The sequence below is a fragment of the Bidens hawaiensis genome, unplaced genomic scaffold (assembly GCF_021521415.1).
Source record: "Bidens hawaiensis isolate Kalapana, Puna unplaced genomic scaffold, B.hawaiensis_p1.1 tig00018785_1, whole genome shotgun sequence".
In the NCBI taxonomy this organism is placed as follows: domain Eukaryota; kingdom Viridiplantae; phylum Streptophyta; class Magnoliopsida; order Asterales; family Asteraceae; genus Bidens; species Bidens hawaiensis.
Genome location: NW_027492855.1, coordinates 414987 through 441796, shown reverse-complemented (window position 1 = coordinate 441796; position 26810 = coordinate 414987). Strand labels below are relative to the sequence as shown.

The window sequence follows — 26810 nt, the reverse complement described above, 5'->3', positions numbered from 1 at the left end:
TTAGTTGAAGGGTGATGCAAACGTGGCGAGTGAGGTAAAGCTGACGTGATGCAAACGTGGCGAGTGAGAGGGAATGATTCAAATGAACCATACCCACCAGGGGAATGAAGGGGAATTAGGACAGGAAAAAAGCTATGAGAAGAAAAATGTGTGACTTTATTTCGCGTTATTGTTCCTGAGTTTAATGAAAAGGAATGGAAAAAGAAATTAAACATTTTAGGTGTTTATGAGATAAGAGGAAAAGAAAATAAAGATATAAGTTTCCTATTATATCCTTTAAGTAAATTATAACAAAAGAGTTAGATATGAGGGTAATTTAGGAATTGATAAGAAGTTATTATGAGATACAAATATTTTCTCTCATAATCTCTCCAATTTGAGAGGACGAACATATGCTCAAATTTTCCAGATTTTACCATTCTTTCCCCTCTCATTCTCTTCTTACAAAATCTTTGAAACATGGTATTTTTCATCTTTTCCTCTTCTTTCTCTTCCATTCTCTTATTAAATGATACTCGGGAACAAAACTTAAATATCTTGTAAGTGCTTTAATACATTAAATGAAAAAGGAATTACACTACAAAATAGTTTTCAAGTTTTTAAATTGTTTCAATTAGCCACTGATAAAATATTTTGTTTCAATCAGGCCACTAAAGTTTCCTTTGTGTTCTAATCCTATATATTTTATCTACATAGCATGTTATGTAGTTTTTTTTTTGTTTTTTTTAATTTTTAGATAGTTTCACTTTGCAAAATATTTTTAAAAAAATTGAAAAAATAGTAAAAATTGAGAAAAATAATTTTTAAATGGCACATATATATATATTTATGTGAAAATTGCAAAAAAAAGCATTTTTTTTTAATTTTTACTAATTTTGTCAACTTTTAACAAAATTTTATTGTAATGTCAAACTATTAAAAAATAAAAAGAAATGTAATTGTGGGGTCAAATGTTTGCATATGTTGTTTGTTGTCAGCTGAGTCTGTTGATCATTTTTTATCTAGTTGTTATGTTGCTTAGTATTGTGGAGTAGCATCATTTCATGGTGCAATATTCCGTCGTTAGACGTATCCTCGATTCGAGAAATTTTTAGCCATGTCCAACAGGTACTGGAGAAGGAGAATAAGAGGCAAAACGTGTATTCGATTATAATGGTGGCTTGCTGGTATATTTAGAAAGCTCGGAACAAAGGATTTTTAAAAATGAGCCCAATAGGAAAAATGACATTCTCAGCGACATCAAGGCTCTAAGTTATTTATGGATAAAAAATAGCTCGAAAAATGTGGATTTGGATTGGTCTATGTAGAAATGTTTGGCTTTGTAATTGTTGATGTTTTGTATTGTTGTCGTCCCATGCTAGCTTCTCGTTAGGAGGGGATTGTCTTTGGTTATAGAAAGTTGCAGTTCAAAAAAAATTAATAAAAATAAAAAAAAACATATATAATATTTTATTCAGGTAAAATATATAGGATTAGAACATAAAGGAAACTTTAGTCACATGATTGTACCAATGCATTTTATGAGTGACCTGATTGGAACAATTTCAAAACTTAGTTACTATTCTATAGAGTAGGGATGAGCTCAGGATGGTACCGGTACCGACTGATACCGATCCCGAAAAATTGAAATATTTGGTACTAGTACCGGTATCAAAATGTTCGGTTCGCTACCAGTACGGTATCGATTCGGTACCGGTATTCAAAATTCGAGAAATACTGGTACCGTAGCGATACCGAGTGTCACACCCCAACCTAAGGCGGAAATGTCGGGGCGTGAGCTGATTGTCACAACTCTCAAGGTACTATCACGCAATATTTAAATGACAATATCTATTAATTAAATTCAATTATCAAATAAATCAATTACAAACAAATACATAATTCAAATAACAATACAAATTTTATATTTCTTGATTAAAATATTTTTCTAACTAATCTTCACTAAGTCTTCATCAACCTGCATTAAATTTCTACGATAACCTGCATATGCGTATAAAATAAAATATTTGTCAACAACACATGTTGAGTGAGTAAATCACCAGTTTAAGACACAACAATAATAATATATAATAAATAAAGAAAGATGCAAACTGTTCCTGTGAGAATAAACAGTTAAGCCATATCACATAAACAATCAATCAAACCATAAAGAAAGAAACCATAAAGAAAGGGCTCAACCAATCCATATAAATGGACATTGGTTACCAAAGCAAGGACTAAACTGTTGCCATAAAAATGGACATCGGTTTCCGAAATAAGCAAGTTGCATTCAAACAAAGCAAGTAAGCAAATAGCAAGTTAAGCATAAACTGATATACACACAAGGATTAACAGTTACGGTTTTGAATACTAGATAATAGATAAATATGATACGATACGCACATGTCCCCAAAAAGGTTAAAAATAAGTAAAATAGGGGAGTGAAATACTCACCTTAGCGATTAAGCAAAAGATAATGAATTCGTTATGATATAAAGGTAGATCGAGCTTTTCCAGAAGTACCGAAGAGATATCCTTTAACGATCAGGTATAGAGGTTCAATTGCTAATTAGGCCGTCGACGCAAAGGATGATCAAGAACACGAGGAACAATTTATAATAATTCAATTCGTTTGCAGGGTTTGGTCGCGGGATTGAATGGATGAATTTCACCAGTTTAATTTGATTATTATCAACACCTAAATGGCAAACCCGATTAAAAAGACATAGGCGGTTAACATATTTTAGGAATTATAATCAATTGTGATTCGTTTTTCCAATTATCTGAGAGATATGCTTATTATAAATCATATAAACGATATTGTGAGATCAATTCAGATTATAGACGAAGATTAAGGGGCAAGAAAAGATAAACGGTTACGGGTTGGGTAAAGAATACGGGTTACGGATCTTGGGCAAAATAATTGTAATAATATTTTGATAAATTTACAGTTCGGTCCTTGAACATGATATGTGAATGAAAAATGAGCTAAAACCTAAGTTTATGGTATAAATCGTATATATTTCAAAGATAAAACAGATTAAATAAACATTATAATAATAACTCAATAAACGCGATTTTTTTATTGATTAAAATTTCTTGAATGTAAAAACGGGTCGGGTAACATAAATTGGAAAAACCGAGTTGTTACACCGAGAACTAAAAACTTGATACCAATTCAATACCCAAGTTACCAAATCAATACCGATATCGAAAACATTCATACCTACCGTATTTCTATAGAGTAACCCATTTTTGGTAAAGTATCTATGTTAAAAAAATCAGTTAGTTGATCATATAATATAATCCGTGAGATTCAAACAATCCAAACCATCCAAAAGAACAGTTCAACGATCAAGATTCTCCTTCTAGACCACCATAATCCAGATTACCAACCTAATTACTTCATAAACCAGTTTTCTTGATCCTCATATTCCATATTTGTCTTCTTCTTCTTCTTCTTCTACGCGCTGCTTGAGGTGTGCGCATATAATGTATATATGTGTGAACCCTTGGGTGGGCAAAAGTGAAATTGCACTAATTTTGACGTGATTTTACTAATCTCGTGAAAATATCGTTAAAAGTGGCGAAAGGTTAATCAGACATCATGTGGTGGCGTTGATAGCCGAAAGACAAGGGTGCATGCACTAATCGGCCGATGGTTGAGTGTTATGTGGCTTATGTCCAAGGCTTGATGCAAAACTACTATCGAGCCGGATTACCAACCTAATTACTTCATAAACCAGTTTTCTTGATCCTCATATTCCATATTTGTCTTCTTCTTCTTCTTCTTCTTCTTCTTCTTCTTCTATGTCCTGCTTGAGGTGTGCGCATATAATGTATATATGTGTGAACCCTTGGGTGGGCAAAAGTGAAATTGCACTAATTTTGACGTGATTTTACTAATCTCGTGAAAATATCGTTAAAAGTGGCGAAAGGTTAATCAGGCATCATGTGGTGGCGTTGATAGCCGAAAGACAAGGGTGCATGCACTAATCGGCCGATGGTTGAGTGTTATGTGCCTTATGTCCAAAGCTTGACGCAAAACTACTGTCGAGCCGGGGGCCTCATCAGAAGCAACCTATCTATCTCGGTATGGTAGAGGTAAGACATGATGATATCTTTTACATAAACCTTTACGTTACAAGAAATTTGCACATCTTCACATTATCTATCTGTTTCTAATCCCAATTTCTTATCTTTTTCAGTTTCTTGATTTCAAGAACTGAAAACAGATAAAGATTTTGGGCAACAAATGGAAGGTGTCATTCACACAAAAGGGGTTTTATCTCTCCCATCAAACCCACAATCAAGAATTTTTCTTAACAAATTTTCACACCAACCCATCAGACAAAGATTCAATCTTTCAATTTCAAGCCTTTCAAAACCCAAATTCACACATGGGTTTTCTTCAAATCTTGATGGGTCAAGTAAATTTCAAACCTTTATGGGTCAAGAAGCTTTTAAACCTCTGTTTGGTGTCAAAAAGCTTAATAATTTACATGTTTGTAAAGCTTCTGCTGGAGAATTGGAGGCTGAGCCACCAAAGTTTATGGGTGTTGAAGTCTTGACATTGAAAAAGATTGTACCTTTAGGGTTAATGTTTTTTTGTATTCTTTTTAATTACACAATTCTTAGGGATACAAAAGATGTGTTAGTGGTGACAGCTAAGGGTTCAAGTGCTGAAATCATACCCTTTTTGAAAACTTGGGTTAATTTGCCAATGGCTATTGGGTTTATGATTTTGTATACTAAGTTGGCTAATGTTTTGTCAAAAAAGGCTCTTTTTTATACTGTAATTCTTCCGTTTATCGCGTTTTTCGGGGCGTTTGGGTTCGTTTTGTATCCGCTTAGCAGTTATTTTCACCCGACTGCGCTTGCTGATAAGCTTCTTGAGTTCTTGGGGCCTCGGTTTCTTGGCCCGCTTGCGATTTTGAGAATTTGGAGTTTTTGTTTGTTTTATGTGATGGCTGAGCTTTGGGGAAGCGTGGTGGTTTCGGTTTTGTTTTGGGGATTTGCTAATCAGGTATAATGTTTATTTTGTGTGTTTAAGTTTATCTTTATTGTTACTGAATTGTGTTTATAAGTTTATAAGACACGAATTTGTAGTGTGTTTCAGTTATGAATATGATTGAATTTAGTGTATTTAGACCATAAAGTTTATGTTTAGAGATGAAAAGTTGTTTTTATTGTAGATGAAGTGTGTTTGAAATGCGAACTCGATTGAAGGATATAACTGTTTTTCTTGTACATAAAATCGGTGTTTTAAGGATATAATGGATAACAAATAGTTGAGGTCTTTTGTTTGCATTAAACAATTGTATATTTGGATTCCCTTTATGTGTGTTGTTAAATATATGATTTGTGTATATACATACATATAAACATATATGCTTAATGCATGTATATGTGTGTTTGGGTGTGTTTGCATGCATGATTTATGTACATACAAAACATATAGGTTTAGTGCATCTACATGTGTGTGTGTGTTTGCATGTATGGTTTGCGTATATACATATTTTTACATACTTTTATTAATGGAATGTTTATACATGTAATTGTTTCATGCAGATAACAACCATTGAGGAGGCCAAAAAGTTCTATCCACTATTCGGGCTCGGGGCCAATGTTGCCTTAATTTTCTCTGGCCGTTCAGTGAAATACTTTTCAAATATGCGAAAACATTTGGGCCCGGGAGTTGATGGGTGGGCCATTTCTTTAAAGTACATGATGAGTATTGTAGTGTTAATGGGCCTTGCAATTTGCGGACTTTATTGGTGGGTCAATACGTTCGTTCCTCTTCCGACCCGTAGCAAGAAGAAGAAGGTAGCATTTAAATCTTTATACATTTCTTGTTAAATAATTAAAGTGGTTTTTGTATTCACATTTTGGTACTAATTATCTTATTACCACTTTTTTTTAAACCTAATTCAAGATTCTTTTATTTCTTTGTTTTTCACAAATGTGACATCTCTGGTATTAAACATGGTCATATTTTGCAGGAGAAGCCAAACATGAGCACAATGGAAAGTTTGAAATTCTTGGCGTCATCACCATATATTAGAGATTTAGCCACTTTGGTTGTCGCATATGGAATTAGCATTAATCTTGTTGAGGTTACATGGAAATCAAAGCTCAAGGCGCAGGTAAAGTTTTTGAAAATAATTCATATTAGTAAATAAAAATGATAAAAAAGAAAACGTGGGTCGATTGTAATTTTACACAAATAATATGTATTCTTTTGGTTGACTTAAAAGGGATGCAAAACTATATTATTTCAATAGTAATCTATCTCTTGAAAAATTGACACTTCAACTTACTTTGCACCCATTTGATCCGTTTTCTTTTAAACTGTCTAGAAAAAAAAATCTTTAATGGGTCAAATAATAATATTCAGTTAAAGAGGGAATATGGCAACTTGCTTAAACGTCTCAAAACAGGCCAAAATTATCTAATGTGTAACTTTAAACATACAACTTTCTAAATCACTTGTTTAAAAAATAAATATTATCTTTGTACTCATATAGTTTCTATAATCATATCTTAACACATAAATTGTTTACAAACAATTTCATAATAATGTACCTTTTTTTCAGTTTCCTAGCCCGAACGAATATTCTTCATTCATGGGTGACTTTTCAACTGCAACCGGAATTGCAACATTTACAATGATGCTTTTAAGCCAATGGATATTCAACAAATACGGTTGGGGCGTGGCTGCTAAAATCACACCCACGGTCCTACTTGTAACAGGGGTCGGATTCTTTTCTTTGATCTTGTTTGGTGACCCGCTTGGACCCGGTCTTATGAAGTTTGGGTTGACCCCACTTTTAGCTGCGGTTTATGTTGGTGCAATGCAAAATATATTTAGCAAAAGTGCAAAATATAGTTTATTTGATCCTTGCAAAGAAATGGCGTATATTCCTTTGGATGAAGACACCAAGGTTCGGTTTCTTACTTTGTTTGGTTTTTAAAATGTTTTTAATGATCATTTGGCGGTCAAATAATCTAGCTTTAATGGAATCAGTATATAATCAATTGCTTCTTTATTTTTAATGTAGGTTAAAGGCAAGGCGGCAATAGATGTTGTGTGCAACCCGTTAGGGAAATCAGGTGGAGCTTTAATCCAACAATTCATGATCTTAACCTTCGGTTCACTTGCCAACTCAACACCATACCTTGGCGGTGTGCTTCTAGTGATCGTGGTGGCCTGGCTAGGTGCCGCCAAATCACTGGACACACAGTTCACTGCCTTGAGGCAGGAGGAAGAGCTTGAAAAGGAGATGGAAAGAGCCGCGGTTAAAATCCCAGTTGTTTCATCAAACGGGTCACTTGCCAGTGACAGTGACTCAAACACAAGTTCAACTGAAACATCGTCTCCTCGAAATGTGTGAATTCGAGGGTTTGATATAGATAAAGATTGAAACTTTAGGATGTACTTTTTGAGTATTTGTTGTTTTGAGTAGAATAATAATAAGAGCAGAGGCATGATTAGTGCTGGCTTTTCTAAAGTCTTTGAAGTTTTGTTTATTGTTCTCATCTATATAATATTTAAAGAAACATCATCTTGATGTTGTCAATTTATTGAAATTTATTGTTAATTTGTTTGTTTCTTTTTTTTTTAACCAAAAAAGGAGGGGAATACTTTGTGGATAATTTAAAAATAGCACTCTCATTTACTATTTGTTATTATTACAAATATGGAACTTTAAGCAGTAAACTGGGATTTCCTTTTGAAAATGAATTAGAAAAGAAGTTAAATATTGAAAAGGCAAGAATCAGTAAGTGGAATTTTGAGAACAAGTTAAAGAAAATTAAATATAGAAAATGTAGTCAAACCATACATGAACCAGTAAAGTAAATGGGATTTTGAAATACATCAAATATGGTTCATGAATGATCGACATAATATGAGTTGGAAAATAGGATTATGAAATAAAATACATATAAAAAACACATTCATCTTGTAAGAGGCATATGACCGGCCCAAATAAAGGCGGTTCAAGAGTACACAATTGACATTATATAAATTAGCAAATGGGCTTTTGAAATAAATTAAATATAAAAAAGGATTCATTTTGTAAGAGCCATAGCCTAAGTAAAGGTGGTTTAAGAGTACTTTGTTGACATGGAAATAAATTGAATATAAAAAATATTTAAAATACCTACCATCAAGCTTGGTCGTCAGCTCATCTTGTTAGAGCCATATTTGACCGACAAAAATAAAGGTTGTTCTCAAGAGTACTTAATCCATAAGATATGATTACTATTGTTATAATTCACCTGCCTAAAAGAAGACGATTCAAGAGTACTCAACCAACATGACATGTATTAGCTTGATTGGTAATTCAAGTTCTAAAAAGTGAAAAACGAATTTGAAACAATTACTACATCCACTATTTATTTTTTATCTTCAAATTTATATGAACATATAAAGAAACAGTAGCAAGTTATTACATGCTTGGTAGAAGAACCAAGTAAGCATATCAAACCAAACCAACAAATCCAATCAAACAACCACACAAATCCACACTAGTTTCACACATTTATTCAGTCTAAAAGAATCCTACACACACATATACTGCACTGCAACTAACAGTTGCAAAAACTATATCTTTACTGCTTTCTTGATTACTTTGTATGAAGACTTGATAAAATTCTTACTTCCTGCATTACCTTCTTCATCATCATCTCCGATGACAGCCGGCTTTCTTCTCATGCAATCAACCCCCTTTTTCATGCCCAAAATAATCGACGGCGATGACGGAATCCGCCTCAAAACTCTTGCACTCTCACTCCTAGAAATTTCCTTAAACTTCCCAATCTTTTCACTTTTTTCCTTCCTTCACTTCAAAACTCTTCCTTCTACTAAGCAGTTTTGCTGACTTGTCACTCCCCAATTCGCTAACACTACTTCTTCTTGGATCAGTCTTGTTTTTCAAGACTGTTTCGTGAAGTTTAGCTGACTTGTCACACTCCAATTCACTAGCATTGCTTCTTCTTGGATCTATCTTGTAAGGCGGGTTCTTCAAGATTGTTTCTTTCTTCGGTTCTTGAACAAGCACCTCATTTTTCAAGATTTCTTGATGTGGAGACTTCAAATTCTTGATCTCGAGTGCCTCGGGTTTCAATACTTTAAATTCATTTTTTATGATTTCATCGGTCTTTTGATCATTTGCATCATAAAGTTGAGTGCTTTGATCATCATTACCATCTTTCTCAAGTAACATTTGAAGCCATTTTTCGACATTCCCTTTGCCACGTTGCTTTCGGCTTTCTTCGTCTTCATCTTCCACTAAATCATATTCATCAGTAGGAAACCGAATGTCATATTCAAGCCCGTTTTCTTCCATTTTCATTTTTAGCAGCCTTTTGCCATTTTCAATATCATTTTTAATATTATCTTCGACCTCTTCTATCTCTCCTTCTGATGCTTTATGCTCTTCTTCCAAAAACACCCTTAACTGCTTGTGTTCTGGGTGGGTACAAGGCAAACATAAAAGGGTATTATCGTCTTTTTCTTGCTCAAAGACGGGTTCTTGTTCTTGGGTTGGTTTGTTTTCGGGTTGCTGATACAAGACAATCTGATCATTGTTTTCATCATCATGTATGAGGGTATCATCCATTCTTGATCTTTTTCTTGTTTGTTCCCAATCGGGTCGAATTTGGTTCTCTAATTCGTCTTTTTGCTTGAATTTCTTATGGAGTTCTCTTTCTGATGAATCACACATTGCCTTTTGAGCTTCAAGTCTAGCCATGAGAGAATTAGATGCTGCTTGGTTTAACCGAGCTTGTTCCTTATAAATCACACTCCTGAAATAATAATAAAAAACAGATTTTAGCAAATATCCTGACGCAGTTACAACGAGAGGTTATTAATAAAACAAATAAAGATTTAAGGCGGGAAAGACAAAAAATCATTACATTATAAAAAAATAATGTTATCAGTGAAATGCTATACTTTTGTAACCAGATTTAACACACTAATTATTCAAAAAAACTTCAAATTTTCGAACAATTTTAAAGATTATGGAGTTAATCACAATTCACACCCTCAAAAAGCTATATGTTTCATTAACAGTTTAACTTTTGAATAAATTTTTGTTGAGCCCAATCTGAACTGTTTTGGCCCGTTTCAACATCTTACCTGTTTTGACCTGTCATACGAATATCCCAAAGTAAATTTTTGTAGGCACAAAATTACCATAAATGACCCGTTAAACCAACCCGACCCGCCTACCCATTTTCAACATCTTGTTATTAAAGATTCTTACTGGTGCATGGCGTCTCTAATCATCTTCTCTAACATTCCCTTATACGACGATTGTGCTTCAGCTAACCGCCTACATTTTTCTGCACGCCTTCGTTTTTTAATTAACAGTAATTCAAGATCTTGAATTGAAGTTCTTTCTTCTTCATTCTTTTGTTTCTGTTCTACCATTTCTTCATCTAGTTTCTCAATCTCTGCATTCTTTTTTGCAGTTTCTTCTTTTTGTCTCAGCGAGTCCCGAGCTATTACTATAGCTTGATACGGGTTTGAGTTAAAATCGGGAACTTCATTTTCTTTTGACATACTTGGTCTTGATTTTTTTAAAGCTGTCACAAAATATGAGTTTAATATGGTTGATTTAGGAAAAAAGATCATTTAGTCATGAATGGGTTAATAATAATCACAAATTATTGTCCAAATAACTACAACCTAATTCTTCATAGAAAAGTAAATTTTTGGACATAAAAGCGGTATCCATGAGACGTGTCTCGACCCGTCAAACATAATTTATGAGAACAATAAATTATTAACGAAATAATATATTTTAGAATCATATTTGATAAGAAACAACTTGTATAGTTTTGTTATCATAATTATTACACTAATTATTTTTAATAAAATAAGAAACAACTTGAACAAAATGTATAGGCATTTCATATTTGTTACCTATAGGTGAAATAATATATTTTAGAATTATATTTGATAAGAAACAACTTGTATATTTTTGGACATAAAAGCGGTATCCGTGAGACGTGTCTCGACCCGTCAAACATAATTTACGAGAACAATAAATTATTAACGAAATAATATATTTTAGAATCATATTTGATAAGAAACAACTTGTATAGTTTTGTTATCATAATTATTACACTAATTATTTTTAATAAAATAAGAAACAACTTGAACAAAATGTATAGGCATTTCATATTTGTTACCTATAGGTGAAATAATATATTTTAGAATTATATTTGATAAGAAACAACTTGTATAGTTTTGTTATCATAATTAATACACTAATTATTTTTAATAAAATAAGAAACAACTTGGACAAAATGTATAGGCATTTCATATTTGTTACCTATAGGTGAATTTGTTGTGTGTCTTCGGTTCATATCAACTGACTGCAGAGCCAATAAGGTGTCATTTGGTTCCTTTCTAGACAAAACAATAGCAGCCGGAGCAAGTCCTGATTTCTTCTTTGACTCGTTAAACGGTTGTGGAAAACAATGCGAATCCACTGTTTGTGAATCATTAAGTTCTTCACACTCACCGTTGCTAAACAACAAATAAAATCCCCTTTGCCTGAAAAGTTTTAAGACAAAGTTTTAAAATAATCTCCATAATAGCTATCAAAGAATGCAGTAAGAAACTATACAAGTAGATATGGGCCAAAATGGATTGACCTATGTACTAATACGAATAAAAATAACACAACCCAAATCGACCCATTCAAAATTAAACGATTCAAAAAATTTTATTGTAACTTTCTTGCAATAACATAAAAACACAATTTTGACCCATATAACCCGTTTGAAAAAAAAACATAACCCGAATCGACTCAGTCAAACAGTTAACAGTTTAGAATTGCCACCTCACCATCAAGGTGTCAAGAATTTTTTACCTGAAATCCGAGTTTGACGATGCAAAGATGGACAAGAACTGGTTAACCGATATACCCACTTGTAGGTCCCACCATGGAACCAAAAACTCAAGCTTGTTATGCTTCTTCTTGCATACTTGCCATTGTAATAATCTTAAATTGCTTGAAACAGTCAATCCTGCCCCTGTTATTCATCAAGAAATAAAAAAAAAAATGAATACGCCCCTTCGTAATTAATATGATAAAAAAAACTATATAACAAAATAGTATCTATTTGTTTGAATAACACTTTGGAGGACTTTCAACCGGGTGTGCATGAAACCAATATAGCCAACATAACTGAATCGAACCCAACCGAATTTCTGGTTTGGTTTTGTTTTTGCTTGTACCAAAACCAAGAAAACCGGACCAACTTTTATAACTTCACAGAAATATAAAAACCGAAAAACCGACTTTTGTTATTAATTTATGAATTATAATTTAGTTTTTGAACGGGTAGTAATTTATAAGAACTTAATAAATGATGTAGTCTGAAAGTTTTAGATCCAAATTTGTATTAATAAATTAATTACTATACTAATTAATAAAAAAAATTTGGACTCAAAGTTTACTGCCCAAATTCATTATTATGGACCAATTTTCTTACCAGCCCAACAATCTAAAGCCGTAATCACAAAACCAAGAAAAACAGAAACCAAACCGAACTGAATCCATTGTGAAAACCGGAAACACCAAAATGAATGGTTTTAAGCCCAAAAACCAAACTTTCGGTTTTGGCTCACTTTGAGCCCAAAATCGACCCAAACCCTATTTTGTACGAATCAAATAGGTTCACTACTTATAAAGATAATTACTTGAGCAAGGAAACCAATGATCAACATCCCAAGCAAGAGGAGAGGCCACATCAGCATGAATATACAGAACATTGCCATACGGGTCTACTCTAAACGTCTCGGGATCAAAGCCAGCATTCCTGAAATCAAAATCCCTTTTATATTGAATAACATATAGTTTCATGAATTGAAGTCTCATTTTATTTAATTACCCGAGATGGTTGAGCTGCTTCCATAGTAGGCTGACAAAAATCTTTGGTCTTGCTGATGGTTTTGCTTTCGGGTCAATAACCGGAAACAACTCATCTAACTCATTGGCTCTTGAAACCTATAAATATTAGAATTTTACATAATCAAGAAAACAGGTTTCTTATACCATACTAATTGCAAATCCAAATTAAGGATTTTCATTTTCACAATCTGTGGAGGTCAAGAATGAAATTTTGAAAAAGTCTACACACAGAAAAAAAAATCCCCCCCTAAATACTGAATTTGTAAAAATCAAGTGGATTGCAGCAGATCACAATTCAAATAGGGCTTTCTTATAAGAATGTTAGTTTCATGATTGGTAATCTACTTGATTTGATAAATTCAGTGTTTAGGGTTTAATTCATCTAAATTAACATTCTTGAAAAAAGCCCTAACCTGGGTTTGAATTTCATGATCTCTATAACCCACTTAATCTGATAAATTCATTGTGTAAGGTTTTGTTTTGTGTTCAATTTGTCAACACAAAGTGAGAACACTAACCCTAAACACACTGAATTTATCAAATCAAATGTGTTACAAATCATCAAATTAAAAACCAAATTAGGGCTTTTTTCAATAATGTTAATTAAACACCAAAATTAAACCCTAAACACTGACTTTATCAAATCAAAGTGGGATTACCAATCATGAAATGCAAATCAAGATTAGGGCTTTCTTCCTTGACAATCTGCTGAGATAAAAATCAAAACTTTTCGACAAATTGAGCACCGAAACAAAACCCTAATCACTGAATTGATCAAATCAAGTGGGTTCCAGATCATGAAATGCAAATCAAGATAAGGGTTTTATAAATTCGATACTAAAATCGAATAGAATACTTTAGCTTTACCTGATGCGGCTGTATCGCGTACGGAGTGAAAGTAAAAGGCGGGCCAAGTGCGTACGGGCCAAACCCACGATCCCGACAGATCTTAGCATAAGCTTTCGGGTAGCCGAGGCCTTCATCGACCCTCAATTCTTCTGCGGAAAACATCAACTCATCGGCCATTGTCAGGTGGTTCAAGATGGAGTTAAAGCTGAAGTTGAAGTTGCAGTTAAAGCTGAAGCTGAAGTTGTAGTTGAAGTAATAGCAGAGAAGAAGAATATAACGGTCGAGTTGAGTTGGTGATAATAATGACTAGGATTTTGTTTGGTCGTTGGGCTTTTCAAATTGAGTTTGGGGGTGCCACGCTGGCAAGTGTAACGGCTACATTAGTTTAATAATGGTCGGATTTGGTGCTGAAATTTTCAAACACTTTAAGCTAACAACGTATTTTATAATTAATTGTTTTGAGAGAATATTATAATTGATTGATTATATTATACTAGAATCATTATCTTTTAAGTGTATCAAATTATATGATATTGGATTTGAATTCAGAAATTTTTGTACTTGATAAATGTATCCTTGCAAATTTTAATAATTCAAAAATAATAACTAAAAAAAGAAGTTGATTGGGTGCGATGTGTTCGCGCAGTTAGATAACTTAACTGTGAAAGTCACCGTTTGAAAAAAATAGGGATATTATATTTGGATACCACTCCATGGTGTATAAACAAACCTATAGGATATAGGACCCTACAGACATTGCATGTCCGATATGCGTACGATAAGTTTAGGCAAGTAACATTTTTTGTAGTTTGTGTAGGTTGTATAGGTTTATACGCACGGTATACATCCGTCTCGTATGGGTCTATACGGTTCGTATTTGAACAATGCGTCTCGTATAAACCTATACGCGGCGTATAGGGTACGGGACATATATTTTTGATTTTTTGTTTAATTTTTTTAATAAGATCCCGTTTTAACTAATAAAAAACTTTTAGTAAAAATACACAAATTTTAATAAATAATATCTTCAAATAGTTATATAATAAAAACACATGATTTATAAATAAAAATATTAATATTTAGAAGTACATATTTTGCTCCACACTAATTGAACAACTTACGAACAATAAGAACGTTTTGAGATACTATCTTTAATTATATCTTAACTGTAACCCTTGCTTGTGAGTGACACCAAGATTGGACATTTGAAATTGGGGTTTGTTACATACACCATATGGTGTTTCCAAAACACCCACCCAATCCGCCTCGGATTGCTGGGGTGTTTTCGAAAAAATGTGTTTTTTTTGTCATTTTGCTGTCTTTTTTTTGTTATTTTATTGTGTTTTTGTCTTTTTGTTGTCATTTCTTTTTCTTTTGTTTGTTTTGTTTTTTTTTGTTAGTCGGGTGTACCATTTTTTGATCGGTTTTTAAGGTGACAACGAAACAACAATTTTAAAATTAAAAACGAACAAAATAAAAAGAACGAGATTTATATATTAATAATTACTACATAACGAGTTCTGTTTGTTTTCTTTATTTGTTAGTCGGGTGTAACTAATTTTGATTGGTTTTAAAGTAACAACGAAACAACAATTTTAAAATTAAAACGAACAAAATAAGCATAATTAGATTTATATAATAATAATAATTAATACATTACGAGTTCAAAAAAAACAAACGAGTTCGGGAAAAAGAAACAGCATACAAAAAACAAATCTAAAATGCAGCACCACCCGCGTCGTCATCGCTCCCCTCCTCGTCGAAACGTGGCGCTGGTGTTGTGTACTGGGCTCCATGCTGTTGGGCAGACACATACCCAACCATCCAGGTCATCTGACTACGGAGTTGTGACACGTCACGCTCTACTCTCCGTAGCCGGGAGTCAGTGGCCGCATCCAAAACGCATGGCGCGATGTGTACGCGGAACGTGCCGCGGGTGTTGATGTGGTGGCTATTATGAACACGATAAATTAACGTTAATAACACGAAGATACAAAAAAAAAAAAATTAACGATAAAATAGAATGTACCTGATCACCGTCCTCGCCCTCACCGTCCACATTGTCAACCCCGGCGTTCTGAATATCCACCTCCGGCTCCTCGATTGGCGGAGGCTCAACAAACGGGACCTCAACGTACGGGGGAGCATGTAGATCAGTGACCAGGTGATACTGGCCTTTAGTCTTCCGGATGATGTGCATGCCCTGTACCCGTGAACGGCCCAGCTCTCGCGGGAGAATCGGCGGCTGAATGGGTAGGGTATCCAGTCGGTCCTCGTAGCCCAAAGCAATCGCAATTCGCGTAGCGTACGTGCCACCGACCAGCGACCTGCGGCCCTGCCTGTGCCAGTAAATGGCGAAGTAGTCGCCGAACGCGCGAGCTAGGTTGCAGTGTCTCCCCGTAAGCAGGCATCGCAAAAAAAAAAAAAAAACAGGTCACGGAGGTTGCAGTGATCTGCCCTCTAGTGACGACCCGAGCGATAAGCCTGTGTAGGTACCTGTACAAAAATATTATATTATATTATATTATATTATATTATATTATATTATATTATATTATATTATATTATATTATATTATATTATATTATACATACCTGTGCAATGGGTCCCTGATGGATGAGACTCGGGAGTTTGGGCCGTCAGTAGGCCAAGGATCATTGCGAATCGCCGTCCAAAAACGCATCAACAAGTCATCTGGTGTATCGTGTATGCTCTCCGTGTAAACAGGCTCGATTAAATCCTCCGGTGTGTACAAGCCGAGCGCCAAAGCAAACTCCTCCATCGACAGATAACGGTCCCTCCCCGAACATACGGAACCGAACCTCCGCCTGACGGGTATCCGCACCATCAAGCAACATCTTGACCTGCGGCTTCCATCCGGGCGTGGCCTGAAACAATATTTACACGTTCATTAAATCTACTTTATAAGTTATTTGAAAAGAAAAAAAAAATACCTAAAAATGAACATAGAGTAAAACTCTAGTGTGAGCGCCCGGTACGTTGGCTGCTCGGCGGTAAACAATCTTTCACACGGTGTATTAGTCCCAACAATATTTTGCATCCTGTCTTCCGCCCGAACACTTTTTATAAACTTCTCAGACAAGGTCGTGCTAGGTTGCGACACCATACGCTGAAGCTGCGTAAACCGGACATGGTAATCGGATTCTGGGTCAAACGTCAAAGGTGCGTAGCCAACTAAAAGCTCATCCCCTTCAACGTAAGTATTCGCCATCTATATTTAAGATATAAATCTAATGTTTATTTTTATGTTATTATAATTATATAATATAGATAACCTGTTTTCTAACCCATTTCATTATCAAACCCGTTTGTTAACCTCAAACCCAAATCTATCCCGTTTCATTATCAAACCCGTTTGTTAACCTCAAACCCAAATCTAACCCGTTTCATATCAAACCTGTAACCTAAATCTAACCTCAAACCCTTAATCCAACCCCTTTTGAAAAAGTTTGATAACCTAAAACCAAATCTAACATCAAACCTTTAATCCAACCCGTTTTCAAATCCGATTTCAAACCAGTTTTCAAACCTCAAACCTTAACCCTTAATCTAAATCAAAACCTATATCAAACTAGAGTATAAGACAAGTATTTTACTTACCTTGATGTTGCCGGGTAGGATCTTGAATAGCTTATGTTAAACGGGAACGGGTCGGATCGCCGTGGTTGGGTGTGTGTTTGTTTTTGTTTGAAAGTGTAACCAGACACGGAGATAGTATCTGTGTGACCATCGATCCGCCATGGATTACCGTTTAAAATAATATTATATAATTTTGAAATATTGTGAGTAATATTTATATAAACTAAAACACGTTTGTTATATAATTTTTATATACTGTGAGTTCCAATAATAACATAAATTTTATAGCAATAATAAATTACAAATAATAATAATAACACAAATTTTATTAAACTAATAATAAATTACAAATTTGAATAATTATATCAAAAAACATCTATACAGCGACTATTTCCTAATAATCTTTGGGCTTATTAGCAGTTCTTCTGGATAACCACTCAAAAAATAGCATCTACACAGCAAATCTGTGCCACAACGTTCCAGTCACCAGGAAGTGAGCAAATTTGTGTCGGTTAGAGCACTCCAGTCACCTGGATGCCAAATCCGACAGGATACACCAGATAACTTTAAATAATGTACCATATACAGGTACAGTTAGGCCCGCATATCTCCTCCACCAGTTGTGGAGGCCCTTGTTGATATTATCGAGTCATCAATCGGTTAACATCAACAAGGCGACAATTTGGGGTGACACCGAATTCATCAAAGATTGTTAAATGAACCCCATGTGGGTGCATCGGTGCAATCTTTATTGATACGGGACTTTATTATGTGGCTGACCAGTGCTGATCCCCACAATCACCACAATCCCAAATAAAGAACACTGTTGGGATTTATGAAGGCGGACTACTAAAGTGTTCCGCCAGCTCTCGACAGCTGCACTGGTAGCACATAAGTTCAAAATAGCATCTACACAGCCAACATATGGTTTTATTTTGTAATAATAACGGACTCCAAAATAACATTTACACAGCCACTACTATTTCTGAACGAAATTATTAGGCTGTGTAGATGTTATTTTCGGACCCCGTCGTCATTATTTTCTGCCAACATATGATTTTATTTTGTAATAATAACAAACTCCAAAATAGAATTTACACAACCACCACTATTTCTGAATGAAATTATTATGGATGTGTAGATTCTATTTTCGGAACCCGTCGTCATTATTTTCCGCCAACATATGATTTTATTTTATAATAATAACGGACTCCAAAATAGAATTTACACAACCACCCCTATTTCTGAACGAAATTATTATGGCTGTGTAGATGCTATTTTCGGACCCAGTCGTCATTATTTTCCGGTGGTGGTGGTTTTGGTGGTATAATCTGGTGATGTATTGATTGAAAGGTTGAGCGTTTTTTGAGGTTTTGGCGAGTTGAATGGTTATAACCCGTGGGTATTTAACAAAATCGCATGCGGATCAGATCCGCCACGGAATGGACAATCCGCCACGGAGATCAGATCCATGGCGGATTGTCCATTCTATGGCGGATCTGATCTGCATGCAGATATTTATTGTATTATTTTATATTATTTCTTATTATTTTTTAAAAATATGTTATAAAAAAATTGTTGAATTTTTTATATATTATTTTTAATATATATTTTATCATATTATGTCTTATTATAAAATATATTATTTTTTAAAATATATAATAAAAGAATATCTAACTTTTAAAAAATAATATATTCCTTATTCACAATCAAATATATTATTCCTTATTATATATTATTTTAAACATATATTATTTTTAAAAATATATTATAAAAAATTGTTAATTTTTTTATATTATTTTTAATATATATATATATAATCATTCTCAAGTATATATAAAAAAAGTATATCTAAAAAACATTGTTGATAACACAAACATTTTATTAATAATTATTCATAATAATACAAACATTTTATTCATAGTTTCTCAAACTACAACATACACATTGTCCTAAATAAGCTGACTCTTCAGTTTGCACTCGCCAAGTTTCCCTTATTCGTATATACTCTTTTATACGATCTTCGTACAAAGACTTCCATTGACGTGCTGGTAGCGGCACGGGGAAATTCCCTTCTAATTGTACGTTGAGCCAATGATTATTTTTAACATTTAAGATAGCAATCACTAGAATCTGAGATAGTGGTTCCGGACTCATTCTCATAGGGAAGTAACTCTCACTGGAAGTCAGATGGAGATTGATTAAAACACAGTCAAACGTTTGAGCCACTACGTGTCCGTGCCCAGGTACCGAAAACCAGTTACTCTTTTGTTGGAATAAAGTTGACGTCGAGGAGTCTAGCGAATCACGAACCGTGTCATAATTACCGGTTGTCTCGTAGTTTAACCTGTGCCTCCACCACGATTGGTTAGTGTCCATCTAATTCCTCATTGGTGCTCTGACCTCCTTCCAGTTTATTTGACGCATGCCTAAACCGAGAGCGATTACTCGGAAACCGCAATTACCATATGGCTTTACATTGCTTATATCTGAGATGAACGGTATGCCCAGGTGGGAATGATGTGCACATAATTTTCTATGATTGGGGCGTCCTTTGGGTTACGTAGTAATGAGAAACCAAGGTCGGTTGCGGTCTGTTTCTTTTTAGATGAACGTTTCGGTGGTTTAGGTATCTTAAACCGGGGCTGAGACTGAAACTGGGAACGCGACAACGAATGGGTGGGGATTTCGGGTGTTGGTTCCCTTGACGAGGGGTCGTACGAGCTGTGTCTGTGGGGATCAAATGACGGGGACGGGGCGTAGGAGCTATGTCTGTGGGGATCAAATGACGGGGACGGGGCGTACGAGCTGTGTCTGTAGGGATCAAATGACGGGGACGTGGCGTACGAGTTGTGTCTGTAGGGATCAAATGACGGGACAGGGAGTACGAGCTGTGTCTGTGGGATCAGTTGACGGGGACGGGGAGTACGAGCTCTGTCTAGGGGTTTGTCTTTTTTTGGCTTGTTGGTTTAGATTTGGACGCCCCCGAGGGTCCTCTCGTTTCTCAGGCTCTGTTGTGTGCTGCGTTGCCTTTAAAATGTAAGAGATGGGATGATTTAGCTTTTGCACAAGATCGTGTTTTAAGTTTATAAAAGTGATTTCTACGAAGACTAAACACACAAAATAGGCAAGTGTATATATTGTATATGCAGAATAGTATTTGTAAGAACAAAGTATCGATCCATAGACACAAATGTTTCTAATAATCAATCGTTGTTTTACTTTAATCAGAGCTTTTAATCATTTTGGGGTTAATTTTTAAAATTTTTATAAAATATAAATACTTATATAATATATAGGTGACCAAGACGCGAAATTCTAAACAAGTAGTTCAACTATATGTGATAAACTTGCCGTAATAATATATGGTAGAATAGCCCTCATTTTCTAAGTGAGCATATCCTATGATATAAAAGAAAGTAGCATGCGCATTTTAAAGTTGACCCTTTCCTAATGTCATGCTACCACGAGAATGTCAATTTGAGTTAGCAAGCAGTTTAGTAAAGTAGAAAGATTAGGATTGACTTCGATTTCTCAAATACCAATTCTAACAACTTCAGGTGGTTATAGTTTAGTCACACAACTTCCCCTTGGTTGATTTAAGTAGGTTATAATTACACATTCCGTTAACATATGATTTCTTTAACTGGCATGATAACCTAAGCAATCGTGTTAACAATGTTATTTCAGAATTACCAAAACTAGAGAAATAGATGATACTTATATCTCATCATTTCTAAGTAAAATATAAGGATCCATGTTTTGATAAATTATCAAAGTATTTCTATCTTTCAAGAAAATGAATCGATCATGAATGATTGTCAATCACCAACTTTGAATTGTTGAATTAAGATGGTGAAACATTTCTCATCAAAAGATAATTGCAAGATAACCATGTACTTTACTAAACTAAACCGCATGTTTTATATAATCATCAAGTAAAACAAAGTTTCTTCATATATTTTAGATGGTAAATGGAGTTTAGCTCTTAATGAGCATGATTATGAAAATTAGAATGGATGATGATAACAAACACATGATTAAACTAGAACAATCTAACCAAATGTGGATGAATCTTCTTTCTTAATGATGATGGTGGATGGATGATGATAATGGTTGATGATGATGACCTCCAAGCCTTCAAACTCTTCACTAGATCTTCAATATGAGTGTTAGTGGGTGTTTTTATAAGTGAAAACCGTATAGAATTCTCTTCAAGGCACACTTGATCAATGCAACATGAGCCACTATTTATAGGCAGTCTAGAGGGTGAAGCACGACCCCGTGCTTAGGTAGGCACGCCCCCGTGCTTTTATTGACATGTGCTAAAATCGTTTTGTCTTTTTGTTGAAGGTGACCACGACCCGTGGTCAAGAGGCACGGTCCCGTGCTTTTGGTCCTAGTATTTGTCTTTTCTTGTAGATTTTTGTCTTTTCTGGTGTTTAGAAGCATGGGGGCGTGTTTCTTGAGGCATGGGGGCGTGTTTCTTGCTTTTCTTGTGTCTTCGTCTTTTCGCTTGTTTCTTCGTTTGGGGCTTAGTTTTACCTTAAATTGTATTTTATTATGATAAGTAGCCTTCTGTGCTATGTTATTTGATAGAAGTTGCAGTTTTTAAAGATTATTTGATGCAAAAAAGATGTATAATATTATGTACATCAGGCTCTTCCTTGTTTGATTTCTCAGGAAGAACAGACATTATCTTTTAGAGTAGACTTTTTTTTTTGCATTCGGTTGTTTAGTCATAAAACTTGTTTTTTCACATCTTCTAGCTCCGCTTCATAGTCTGGTTCTTCGTATCAAACAAACGCCAGACTGAAATCGAACTTCCTCCAAAAGGGGTCTATGTCTTTTAATGGAATACGTATATTGTTAATAGTGTACCAGTTAAGCTTACAAGCACACGGCAAGCCCAAGGATGTCTGTAACCGGTGGTCGCACGAACCCCCCGTATCTTGCAATGTGCCAAGCAAAGTCATTTTCAAGTTTAATGAGAGCAAAAATCGACACCGTATTATGTAGCTTATTAACAAAGTCAACTGATGGTACTTCTTGATCCTAACACGGGAGTCTTCAAGGATTGCACTGATTTCTTCCATTTGGGAATTCACGACTTGAAGGGCATACGCCGCAATAGTGTCTAGCGAATTGTTTGGCCCCGGAAGGTATCACTTCAAGTTTGCGTGCTGGCCCTCTACTCTGTTTATTGTATGCTCGCCGAAGTTTAGGCGGTCGTCAATCCAGCAGGACACAAACTTTTCTTTGTATGGATCCAACCAGTTGTCGCGAATATAATACCAAGCCTCTAGAAACAAATAAAACAAACAATTTAGGAAATGTACAACTAGAATCTAAAAATCATGTGTATATACGGGACAAAGACTTACCGCGTCTGCCGTGTCCAGCTAACGTTGCTTCCATTTGACCGCAGTTGTAGTCGTACACACTTTTTGTTGGCGACTCGTACAGTACTTTCCACCAGTAAGAGAAGGATTCAAAGAAACCTGCCTGAAAAAGACTCTTATGTTTTTTCATTAATTACTATTATGGGAAACTCTATCACTTGCTCAGCCAATGTCCTCAAGCGTTCTAGGTTTGCTAAAATCAGTAATTCTCGATCTGGAGGTGGTATGTCTCATATGTTGGAGAGTGAGCAATACATATATATATTTCTATATATTATTTTTATCTGCTCATTTATTATCCATTTTATTATTATTATTTTATTTTTATTTTAATGGAACAAGAATGGGTTCAGGTACAGGTCCGTCCGTACGTGAGGGTCGACGGTTCGGGTGAACCTAGGGGGTTATTAAGATATACGGTACCGGTGTTGGTAGGGTAAGGGATTTATCAATTTTGGTTGGGAGTGACGGTTACTAGATATTTCTGGTTAATGTCAAACGGGAGATCTAACTTGGTACTATCATAACTATGGCCCGATAAGTCAGACTCATTATCAACCGATGCTCTAGAAATTTCAGCATCCTCGGTACTTTTATTATTTCATCCCCCGGTTCCTTATCCGGGTCCCATTTCTCAATACATGTACCCACAAGATATGCACGTATATATATACACACATTAGCACACATAAATAATATTATATACTTTACACATATGTTGCCATTTTTACCTATTAATGTACCCCGTGACTTCCCCTGAATTCCCTCGTGCGGACAAGTCTGTTATTATGTTCCGGACCATAACAACTCACTTGTCCATCCAAGTTCATCCAGACCTCGTCACTATAAATTATTAGTTGATATTCAGATCCTATAATACTTGAGCTACTGGTTATATTTTAGGTATCTTTTAAAGACATCCTAATTCTTTTTTAACCAATGGCTCTGATACCAAGTTCTGTAACACCCCGCAACCGCAGCGGAAACGTAAACGGGATGCAACAGACACCTCTGATATCAACCACATTGTTTATAAAGAAAACTGAATACATTAATATACTTCAAATTACATTATCTTGTATTTCATTACCGTCTAGGTGATACACACATCATACAATACGATACACAATTCTATTTGTTATAATGTTTCCTAACACCCTGCACGCAAATCTTACACACATCAAGCACTTAGCACGTAAGCAATCACTTCATCTTAATTGTACCTGAAAAGCATGTGAGAAAACGGGTCAACTACGAATAGTTGGTGAGTTTCACAATTCGAGTAAACCATGATAAATCATTATCATAAAATAATATTATTATCGATGTAATTATGCTGAGCCCACAAGTGAAACCTCTGACTATCACACACAACCCCGTGGCATACTCCGCCCACGAACCTGCCCCAAACCGCTATGCCTAACATTACATAGCAAAATAAATATAACACCCAATATAGACATGTGCAACTGGCTGGGAAACATCAGCAAATCCATGCCGGACCAGTTGGGTTTGTCAGACCAATAGTACTATCCACACTCTACCGGCTTTCAGTTAATCACTCGTGTTCCGGGGCCTTAGAATGTTAGCAACTCAGACAATTACCATCTTAGTACATTTCCGTACGATTCCCGTACAATAAAATATATGTAAATCCACGCAAATCCATGCGTTCAGTATGTATTTAAACATTTCAGTAATAGCATGCTTCCGCCCCGAGAAACTATTTAAAAACAATTCAGAAAAAGGGGCTCGTGAAACTCACCTTAGCACATGCAAGCAGGTAACAACAATCATTATCAGTTAACACGTCCAATCTGTAATATGATCCCTACGATCGTTACTATACACTCATTATTAATATAACTTTAACCAAGTTAACCGGTACATCTGGGGACACTGTTAACCCAGCACTGTACCCGTTCTGGGGGCAAGGTTAACCCAGAAACACTTCTCCGGACTCAGATTGTGATGTCGTTTAGGGTTCCATGGTCACAACTACCATTAGTCGTTTTTCTCGTTTTGCGTGCCTAGCACGGTTATCCGTTTTTACGTTTCAAAAATGAGTTTGGTCACACACGACCCGTAAGTAGTGGTTGACTGATAATTTAATTAAAGATGTGAAATTAGAGCTCGGTTTAGACGCCCCGATTGGCCGCGGGACCCGTTTCCGTCTTTAGTGCACCGGAAACTGTTAAATCGGTTAAAAATACCCAAATCATCCGAATTATTTTCGGATGATTCATTTTTACTTGTTTAACTCAATTATATGAAAATAGTTCATTTTTAGGGTTTTTATACACCAGTCAGCTCGCTTAAGCGAACTTCACCGGTTTACGCGTTTTAACTTTAAAAGTTTGATAATTAGCACAAATAATTATCCGTTTAACCTCGGATCTTGAAATTTTGTAAAAATAACATTTTGACAGTGGGGAAATTTATAGAAATATTTCCAGAATTAATTTTTATATTTAAAATTTATTTATCTATTTTTAAACACCATTTAAACACTAAATATGTCGTAAATACCAAACGATCTTATAAAAATCCCAAATTTTTCCTGGATGTCCCCTGCCATCCACATAGTCCCCTGTAATTTTTCCAGAACCAAAATCTTCTTTTACATGCCATTTTCACTAAAACCGAGCTAGAAAACCCTAGAACTCGTTTAACCGAAAAGCCTACTTAGACTTCTCCAACTGACCTAAAATTTTTTGTGTGACTTATACATGATATAAAAAGCTTATCTGAAATTTTCCAGAATTTTTCATGATATTTAACTATTTTTCACCATTTTTAGCCAAAACCGAGCATTAAATTCACCAAATATTCATCCTTAATCCAAAAATTACCAAACATTCACAGAACTCTTATTTTCGTATATAGAACATCCCTGTAAAATTTCATGACCCAACTCTAAACACACCACAATCTGTCCAAAAACTCCAAAACCGAACAATACGGAATATACCTTTCGTTTTCCGCCACTACAAGCTACACACTCGTCTTTCCGCCTTATATACCACTAAACACAGAGCCTACAACCAACATACCACAATACCAAGCAAGTTACACTCACGATCAAGCCTCTTACACTATAGTTTCGGTTATGATTCAAAAACAAAGATTTAAACCGTAAAAATTCGTTCTTGGTTCGTTTAACCCCTTTCTTGGACCAAGATCCCTTGTATAACCCGTATACATCACTTGATCATGCAAGAATCGGTTTTCATCTTTGAAACCTCATTTTCTTGCAATTAAACTCAAGAAACGAAGATGGAAACGTGATTAACTCGATTCTTTACCTTGTTTTCTTGCTAAAAATTCTCGGTTTTGGTCCATGGAGTTGAGAGGATTGAAGAACTTGTTGAATTGATGTGTAAAAAAAAGAAATGAAGCCTAGGGGGACATGGTGGAGTCCGATCGGTTCAAGTGGGGGGTGGGGTGGGGCCCACCTCTCCATTCTTAGCCACATATTTGGATTCCCGTAATCCGGATAATGTTTTGGATAATTTGGTTCAGTTCGTTTTTCGGTTAAATGTTTAATTCGGCTTAAAACGAGGCTAAAACGGTCGTTTTTCGGCTTAAAAATGAAATTTATATAAAACCGATTTAAAAACTTTAAAAACTTAAACCATGTCATTTATTAACTTAAAACATCATAGCATTAATTATCGCGCATCTTTTTCGGCTTGATCGATCATCTCTTGCTTGGTTTGGTATTAAAGGTTTCGTTTAATGTACCGACGTACCATTAAATCGAAATTCTTTTTCTGTGCTTTAATTCACTTATCCCGAAGCTTTAATACTTCGTAAACATCACTAAATATCATATATCTCGTCTATAATTGAACCCTCGATTCGTTCGGGTTTCAATAACTATCGATCGATTAATCGCATATTCAATACGATGAATTATATATTCACGTACAATCAATACAGTGAACCATGTATTCTCGTATAATTACTATGGTAACTCATGTATCCGACATTAAATATGACGTAACTATTGTCTACCGGTTAGGGTATACCGGGTTTCGTCGGA

At 35.1% G+C, this 26810-nt stretch overlaps 2 protein-coding genes across 2 annotated transcripts; one reads left to right on the top strand and one right to left on the bottom strand.

The window, feature by feature from the left end:
• The first annotated feature begins 4129 nt into the window (after positions 1 to 4129).
• LOC143557064 (plastidic ATP/ADP-transporter-like) lies at positions 4130 to 7490 on the top strand. Its single transcript, XM_077046230.1, has 5 exons — positions 4130 to 5005; positions 5551 to 5805; positions 5982 to 6125; positions 6576 to 6923; positions 7041 to 7490. The coding sequence occupies exons 1-5, from the start codon at positions 4235 to 4237 to the stop codon at positions 7371 to 7373; spliced, it is 1851 nt and encodes a 616-aa protein (XP_076902345.1). The 5' UTR covers positions 4130 to 4234; the 3' UTR covers positions 7374 to 7490.
• A 1317-nt stretch (positions 7491 to 8807) lies between these two features.
• Positions 8808 to 13992, bottom strand: LOC143557067 (uncharacterized). The gene is made up of 7 exons (XM_077046233.1): positions 13782 to 13992; positions 12895 to 13010; positions 12704 to 12822; positions 11871 to 12033; positions 11328 to 11551; positions 10254 to 10575; positions 8808 to 9792 (listed from the first exon to the last, which is right to left on the bottom strand). Exons 1-7 carry the CDS (start codon positions 13938 to 13940, stop codon positions 8808 to 8810), a joined length of 2088 nt encoding a protein of 695 aa, XP_076902348.1. The 5' UTR covers positions 13941 to 13992.
• Between the last annotated feature and the right edge of the window lie 12818 nt (positions 13993 to 26810).

Coding starts and splice junctions, on each gene's coding strand:
- LOC143557064 (XM_077046230.1), top strand. CDS start 4,235: ATGGAAGGTGTCATTCACACAAAAGGGGTTTTATCTCTCCCATCAAAC. Junction 6,126..6,575: donor AATCAAAGCTCAAGGCGCAG/GTAAAGTTTTTG, acceptor CCTTTTTTTCAG/TTTCCTAGCCCGAACGAATA. Junction 6,924..7,040: donor CTTTGGATGAAGACACCAAG/GTTCGGTTTCTT, acceptor TTTTTAATGTAG/GTTAAAGGCAAGGCGGCAAT.
- LOC143557067 (XM_077046233.1), bottom strand. CDS start 13,940: ATGGCCGATGAGTTGATGTTTTCCGCAGAAGAATTGAGGGTCGATGAA. Junction 12,823..12,894: donor AAGCAGCTCAACCATCTCGG/GTAATTAAATAA, acceptor TTTTGATTTCAG/GAATGCTGGCTTTGATCCCG. Junction 9,793..10,253: donor ATTAGAGACGCCATGCACCA/GTAAGAATCTTT, acceptor TTATTATTTCAG/GAGTGTGATTTATAAGGAAC.